Below are 8,136 nucleotides of genomic sequence, written 5' to 3'. Positions count from 1 at the left end.
TCCCTGGCTGCAGCCCCCGACCCACCATGTGCAGCCACAGTGACGAGAATGTGGCCGTTCAAGATCGCAGGCCTGGGGCAGGGTGCTGGGCTGTCTTTGGGGAGGGGCTCTGCTTTAGAAGAGTGAGTTTTCTCTGAAATCTCTTAAGCGTTCTGAGGTTTGTAAAGTCTGTTTTCAGGATTGTTCTTTCCTCACTTAAAAGAGCACGCGTGAGTGTACAGTGTGTGCTGCAGAGGACAGGGCTGGCCAAGCCCCCACCCTGGCTGTCCGCTCCCCTGGGACATGCCTGGAAGGCTGTGACACGTTCATGGTGGGGTGGCTCAGCCCCTCGGGGGCGTGTGGGGCCCCTGTGCTCACGCAGCCCAGCTCCGGCCTCCCTTCCTCCAGGTCTGTCCCAGCCGCTCCGCAGGCCCGGGCCGCACTGTGTCCTGCATCCCTCAGACAAGAGCAGGCGGGAGCCCCGCACACTCGGGAGACGGGTCGCTGTCTGGGCGCATGGGGCTGCGGGACATGCGACTCTCCCTTGTGTGGTCTCACCTCCACAACCCCCTTCATGCCATGCTAGCCTGCGTGGGCAGTCACTGCGCCTCCCAGGCCACCGGACAGCGCAACGCGTGCCAGCCTGGAGAGGCACATCAGGAAGGGGCCGGGACAGAGAGTGCTGGCTGTGCCAGCACTTGGGGCCAGTTCCTCGTGCCAGCGCCAGGTCAGGGCGTACTGGCTTTTCACGGGGTCAGGAACAGTCTCGCCTAAGTAGGCCGCCTGCCTCCCTCGGGGCCTAGGGCGCTGGCCTCTCCTGGGCCCCTGCCTGAAGAGACAGCCCCCCATCTTCCATTTCCTCTCTGTCGTTCTCCACGCCCTGCCTCACTCCAGACACGCCTCCAAGTGTGACGGCACATGTGCAAAGGAGCCGTGTGATGGGCGCAGGCTGGTGGGGTCAGGACTGGGGGGCGGGGGTGCCCAGGCCTCGAGTGTTGACCCAGAAGTACCGCTGCTTCCCCCCTTGGCCTCTGCTTTCTTTCTTCACTGTCTTCAGGATGGTGGGGACCAGGGGCCGGCCTGTGGGTGGTCGAGAAGAGTCCGAACAGATGGCAGGTGGAGAAAGTGCCCAGACAGAGCTGGGAAGCAGGACAGGCAGCCGAGGAGCGAGGGCGGCAGGCAGTGAGGGGGCTGCAGCCAGGCCTCTGCCCACCCCTGCCATGCCAGGGGCGCCAGCCTCACAGGCCCTGGGGGTGCTGCCAGCTGGCTCCTCCTGTCTGGGAGACACAAAGGCACAGTGTGGGGTGAGGAGAAGGACCTGGGATGGGACTGGGAGATTCGGGGCCTCAAGCGTGCCACCTGTGAAGGAGGCATCGGTGCATGGCTGTTGTCCATCTCTGCTGATGCCTGCAGACAGTGGTCCCTTTGGAATGGCATCTGTCACTCAGGGATGCCAGTTTTGGGCTGGATATCGCACGCCCACTGCCAGCTGGAGGGGCTCATCTCATGGGCAGGTTTGGTTCACAGGGCCCGGCAGACGCAGGACCGGCTGGGACCGAGGGCCCAGCGGTGCAGCGGCTCCAGAGGAAACTGAAGGAGGCAGCTCGCAAAATCCTGCACCTGCGCCTGGAGAAGGAGCAGCTGCTGGAGCTGGGGAACCGGCTCCGTGCCGAGCTGGGCCGCCATGCAGGTGAGCCAGCGCGGGGACTGGCCAAGGACGCTGTGCCCCCGGGGAATGGAGGGGCCGCTGCCAAGGTGCAGGGTGGGGAAGGCGAGAGGGAGAACAGAGGCGCCCTTGTGGAGGGAAGTGGGGTCAGGAGTCGGCACAGCATGGCCTGGCCTGGGACCAGAGTTCGTGAACCTGCTGGCTGGCACCACCCATGAGAAAACCCACAGGCCAGTGACATGGCCTGTGGCCCATGCGTGTCATGAGTGGCACACGCTGCAGTGCTCCCAGAACAGCTGTGGCTGCCCGCATCTCCACTGCAGCCCAGGCTGGGACTGTCAGCCACAGATGCCCAGGCTGCCTGCCTCAGAGGGGCTGGTTCTGAGGAAAGGCAGTGACACTCCAAAAAACATGCACATACTTTCCCCTTCTGCGGTCATCGCTGAAGCGGCAGTGGCCAAAAGGACATTCTGTGCCTTTGTGGCTCCTGACTGGAGCCAGCACCTCCCCACACCTGCAGGAAGGCTGTGTGTCCTCTTCCCAGTAACAAGGAAGCCAAAAGTAGGAAAACCTCTGGTCAGCAGTTAATGTTTATTATTTTACTTAGATGCGATCAAGACATTTAGTGAGTCCCTTCATTTCTTTTAATTTAACTTAGTAAAACTCTAAGCGGGTATGTTACCAAATAGACTTGGGAAGCTATTTAAATAGACACTGGACACAATAATTGCAAAAAAGCTCAGCAACACTCATCTTATTTACATATACTTAATTTGTTTTTTATAAACATTAGACAAAGTCAGCTATCACCCACACCACTCTTCTGGAGGACAGATTTTGTGACAGTGGTAACGTGAACTTATTTGATGAATAACCAAGGTAGAATAAAAGTTGCGTGTCTGCATGATAGATAATTCGGATAACTGAAGCCATGCCTATTTTAGTTAAACCAGCCAACTTAAGCTTTTATTTACCAAAGATTATTTTATATCATGCTAACTTAAGAAAAACATTTGGGTTAATGTCTGTATTTGTTGAGAATTTTTATATAAGTGCTTGTTTAAACCAATTAAATAGAAATCTTTTACAAATTACAGGTGGCAATGCCATCTGGGGGTAGAAAGATATCACACGTCTACCACATACATATGTAAACTCACACAGGCGCAAACAGCTCTCATCTTTAAAATTAGTGATGAGATGGGTATAGCAGTACAAAACTCACTAGTTTATAAAAGAATAGTTGGATCCAATTTTTTGGGGGGAGGGGTAGTTGGAATAAGTTAATATTGCCTGCTCTGAAGGAGAAAGCTCTTTTTACTGATTTTTGCGATTAAGATTTTTAAGAATTCTCATTTCCCAATTTTTAAATATTTCCTTCTCTGCCCTGTTGATTTTTTTTTTCCTTTAATAGAAATGTATCAGGCAGGACTTTGAGTTGCTTTCAGAATTGCAAGTCTGGTTTTGCAAAGATTTGCAAGGCAAAGACAGCTAGCTGTTCTCAGTCCCCACAGAACTGGATTGGAGCTTGAGCATCAAGGCTGACCCACCCAGGACTTCACTCCACCCCTGCGTGTGTCAGGGAGAGCTCCCACCCAGAGCGAGTCGGAAAGCCCCATCCTGGCACACGTGCTCTCACGACGGTCTAACGGCTCCTTTCTGACAGTTTAAGCCTAGACAGCTCACTGGGACAGGGTGTCCCCGGGGCCGTCAGCCACCTGATCACCACAGGACAGTCAATGTGGGAAGAATGGCCAAACGGCCCTTATTGTTATTATTTTTATTTTATTTTATTTTATTTTATTTTTTACTGGGGAACAGCCATGGTCATTGGTTACATGTTGCTGTCATGCTACAATGGCATAGTTGACAGTGGCTCATGTGGGGATCGAACTGGCAACCTTGGTGTTATCAGCACCACACTCTTAACAAACTGAGGTAACAGGTCATCCCCCTTATTTTATTATTACAATAACAGTAAACACATTGAAATCCATTAGCCTCAGGAGGTTATTCACTGACAGAAATGTTTGAGAGTCCTCCCTGGTTTCAGCAGTTGTCCAGTGACAGCCCTTAGCTGGGCGTTTGACTGCGGGGTACCATGCCAACGGAGGAAGCGGCGTGTGGCCTCAGGTGGCCTGGTGGGCCGCTCAGCCGAGAGGAGGGGGCAGTCGTCTGCTTTAGGTGCTCTGACGGCTTTCCTTTTTCCTTCGCCTTCAACCACAAGTCTCCGGTGAGGCCGTTTTGGCGCCTGCCAGAGGGCGCCTGACAGCAGTGGAAGCAGATCTCCCTTCCTCCAGCTGTTTGGTCTGGAAGACCGTGCTTTTCAGGCACCTTTTAAATTAATTGCGACACCGCTCACAGTGGCTGTTGTAGGTCTAGGCTGTGAGTTCCCTGAGAGTGGGCAGCTGTTTGGTGGGACCCCAGCTGCCAGCAGAGTTGAACCCACATTTCCTGTCCAGCCATATCTACAACTGTGGTGTAAAACCCACATTTTTGTCTGGCTATGTGTTGCAGGCCCCAACCAGATGGTTACCAAGCCACATTTGCAAACCAGACTCAAAATTTTTTAGAATAGGAGTCTCTAAAAAATGTTTGGGGAGCCGGCCGAGTGGCNAGATAAGCAGGGCTTGAAATCAAGGTGTTTGACAGGCTGGGAGCTAAAGCGGCTTGAGGCCCCCGCGGCCCTCCCCAGGCAGCTGGGGGACAAGCTCTCTGGGCCTGAGTTCTGCACAGCGGTCAGGCTCTCACGCTCTTTCCGAGTGTAATGTCCTATGACCTTGGGGAGGTCACTTCCTGGGTCAGAAATTTGAAGCCTAGGAAACCCAAGGGGCCAATCCTTCCACCCAGACGGGCCCACCGAGGCTGCCGCCCATTACTGCTTCGCTGTGTGTCTGCGGGTGCCAGGCCTCCCGCGGCTGGGAGACAGCTACACGTGGGAGCGAGGGAAGGACGGAGCTGCCAGTGTAAAGTCGTGGGTTGTTTAGAGACAGAGAGAGAGAGGCGTGCACATGTCCCGGCTCTTGGCTTCTGAATTTCCCGCTGCTGAGAGGAACCAGCACAGGTGGCTGCTTCCAGCGTGGAGGCCATAGGAACCTGCCTAAGGGTTCCCCTGAGGAATCAGGTCACTCAGCTCCGGAGTCAGTGTCCTAGTCCACTGAAGAAACAGGGCTCCGGGGGCCATGCTAATGCAACAGACTGAGAAGAAAGATGGGGAGAGGAAAGCCCCTCCTTACGGCAGCTCAGCGCGTACAAGGGCGATGCAGCTGGAAAACCGTCCCTGCAGCTAAAATTAGGAACAGATCCTTATGTGATAGGTCCCACAAGTGACGTCTCAGTTACAAGGGGAAACAGTAACTTTCCAGGGAGCAGGCTGCAGACGCCACTTAGCCGAGGGATTGGCTCCTGTCGCCGACACTGGGGCAGACGGACGTTGCAGGCCTCTGGCCGGGCCACACCGGGGACATAGCCTCACTGCCAACTGTAACCATGAGGAGACCTCAGACCCAAAGTGAGGGACACGCTCAAGTCAGCGGGCCTGCACTGTTCACAGGGTGCCAGTTAGGGGGCCAAGGGGACCCTGGACCCAGGACCCTGGACAGCGGAAAACAAGCTCTAAAGGCCGTTGTGCACAGTTGATGGCTGGCATGTGGACGGCGCTCTGGGCCGTTGTGTAGGATCCGTGGTAAATTTCTGGGGTTGATGACTGGAAATTAAGATAACGTCCCTGTTTTTAGGAAGTACAGCCTGCAGTGTGTGGGCACAGAGGGGCAGTGTCTCCACCTTACTGTCCAGTGGCTCCAGGGCAGGTAGTGATGGGCCAGTGGCCGCCTCGTGCACCTGGCCAGGGTGCGTGGAGCCCCTGGTGCCTTCCTGCAGCTAAGGGCTTCCCTGTAAGTTTGAAACTCCACCGAGTGGAAGCCAGCACCCTCCTTCCCCAGCCAAGAAGAAGGGGTCCTCGGTGCAATGGCAACCCCCTGAGCCAGGAGCCCACGGCTTCACATTTGCACATTTCCCTTGTTCGTAGCGCCCCAGCCCCTCTCCTGCCACTCCACCCAGACCTGAAAACCAGAGCCCGGCGGGGCTGCCCCAGGATCGCACTGCCAGTGCGTCCCAGGTCCACTGGGGGGCAGTGTGTGCTCTTGGTCCTACCGCTGGCTCCACCGGGAAGCTCGGAACCTCGGGGGGACCTGAGTCCACGGTGCAGCCTGACTGTGCCCTCTGCGCCCCTGGGTGGGGCGCGCTCTGGTCCTAGCCTTAGCCTCCAGGACTTCTCCGTGGAGCCCATCAATCGCTACCCTTGGGAACAGGGTGGTCATTGAGACACTTCTCCCTCTACTGCTTGGGTCGGCACCTGGACAGGCCGGGGTGGGTGGCTGCACCAGGTGGGAACGACGGGGCTGGAAACCACGCAGCCGTGCAGCAATCCCCAGCTGGGCCTCGGGTCCTNCGCGCAGCTGGAGTCACTCATCGTGACTTGTGAGTCTCACTCCGCATAATGCTCACCCATCACGTGTAGCTCATCCTTTTAATGACTGTGCAGGCCGGGCGAGCGTCCCACGTGGTCCATTCACCTGACGGACACGTGGGTGTCTACCCCAGGCTGCCCTGCACAAGGCTCTTAAGCCCCTGTTTTCAGTTCTTCGGGGTGTGTGTAAGGGTGGGATGTCTGGGTCTTGAGGCCGCTCTGTACGTGAGTTTTGAGAAGCCACCAAACCGTTTTCCATGGCAGCCGCACCATCTACTTTCCCACCAGTGGTATGTGAGGCTCTAACGTCCCCGTGTCCTCACCGACACTTGTTATTTTTGTTTGTTTGTTTGTTTGTTTATTATGGTCGTCCTAGTGGGTGAAGCGTATCTCTCTGTGGTTTTGATTGGCGTTTTCCTGATGACAAATGACATTGAGCTGCTTTTCATGGGCTTGTTGGCCGTGTGTATGTCTTCTTAGGAGAAGTGTCTGTTCAAGTCCTTTGCCCATTTGTCTTCTATTGTTGAGTTGTAAGAGTTCTTTATCTGTTCTGGATACACGTTCCTGATCAGATATACGATCTGCAAAATTTTTCTCCTGTTCTGTGGCTTGTCTTTTCACTTGCTTGATAATGTCCTTTGAAGCACAAATGTTTTTAATTTTGATGAAGTCCAGCGTACCTGTTTTTTCTTTTCCTTTTTTTTTTTAAATTGGGGCATTGGGGGAGGGGAATGGTGTTGGGGAATTGGGGAAGGGGACTAGCCAAGTTGTTGTTCTTCAATCTTCATTGTGGAGGGCGCCAGTCGCCATCTGGTTTCCCGTCAGCAGCTCGTGGCCTCTAAGCTCAAGGTGCTGTGTTACAATCTTAGTTGTGGGTGGGCGAGCCACCATCCTATGAGAGAGTCGAACCAGCAGCCTTGTTGTTAAGAATGCACGCTCTATCCACTGAGCCATCCGGGCGGCAGCTCAGCTCAAGGTGCTGAGTTCAGTCTTAGTTGCGGGTGAGCGTAGCCCACAATCGAACAGGCAGTCTTGTTGTTATACCAGCTGAGCCATCCTGCCACCTGTTGGCCCATGTGGGAATCGAACTGGCGGCCCTGTTGCTCAAAGCCCACGTTCTTAAGCCAACTCTTAACCAACTGAACCACTCGGCTGGCCCGTACCTGTTTTTTCTTATTGCTGTGCATTTGGTGTCGTGCCATCCTGTTGCCTTTTGCACACGTTTCTCATAGGCAACACAAAGAGATTTTACATTTCTTTTTAAGTCCAGAAATGCATAATTACACCGACCTTTAGACTCTGCATCTTCTGTGAAACAGAACGACTTCCGGGAAACACCATTCAGAGCTCTCCACCTGCTGCAGGGGGCAGGCGGCGCTCCAGGAACCAGTGCCTCATCCTGACTGAAAGCACATTTTTACTGTTGCAGTGGACGTGAACTTGACCTCGCTCCTGTTTCTGTTCATAGGATCATAGATCTGTACAAACATCGGCGGGGTCTCCACATCTGCAATGCTTCTGGGCTGCCGTTTCCAGCCCCACCCCACTGCTGGAATTCACAAGCTCGCACACACTCAGACATGCACACACGTGCACACGCATATGCACGCACTACAATCAGGATAAACGTTTAAATAAGAGCTTCTCGTTTTCTCTTGGAAATCACAGATGCTTTGATCATCCTGAGGAAAATGTCCCCTCAACGTGCTTTTTGTTTCTTTGTTAATTAACGGTGTCTGTTTACCAGATCCCCTCTTGTTAGCGTGTGTGTGACAAATTCAAAGAATACAGTATTCATCAGGAATCATTACAGGGGTCCCTGTGTTTGGTCTTCTGAGGATGAAACTACCCACCTCTCCCTGCCTCGCTTCCCCGCCCTCTGCACACTGTCCCCCGGGGGTGCCACTTCCCTGACCAGGCTCTCCACGGTCCCCAGGTGCTGCAGGAGCCCCTGGACGAGGGTGCTGTCCGGCGCGAGCTTGCCCATGAGGTGGACCAGGTGTGCCTGGAGGTGTCGGAGCTG

At 54.5% G+C, this 8,136-nt stretch overlaps 1 protein-coding gene across 1 annotated transcript in view; it reads left to right on the top strand.

Annotated features, from left to right (window-relative positions):
- The window catches only part of CCDC57 (coiled-coil domain containing 57), a 104,951-nt gene that overhangs the window by 44,964 nt on the left and 51,851 nt on the right, over nucleotides 1-8,136 (top strand). Inside the window, exon 16 of the mRNA XM_019661855.1 lies at nucleotides 8,050-8,132. Within this exon, the coding sequence (XP_019517400.1) occupies nucleotides 8,050-8,132 (83 nt within the window). The remainder of the gene's footprint in view (nucleotides 1-8,049; nucleotides 8,133-8,136) is intronic.

This window comes from Hipposideros armiger, unplaced genomic scaffold, assembly GCF_001890085.2.
Source record: "Hipposideros armiger isolate ML-2016 unplaced genomic scaffold, ASM189008v1 scaffold_362, whole genome shotgun sequence".
Lineage (NCBI taxonomy): Eukaryota > Metazoa > Chordata > Mammalia > Chiroptera > Hipposideridae > Hipposideros > Hipposideros armiger.
Note: the sequence above shows the minus strand (reverse complement) of the source record. Positions and strands in the feature narration are given on the sequence as shown.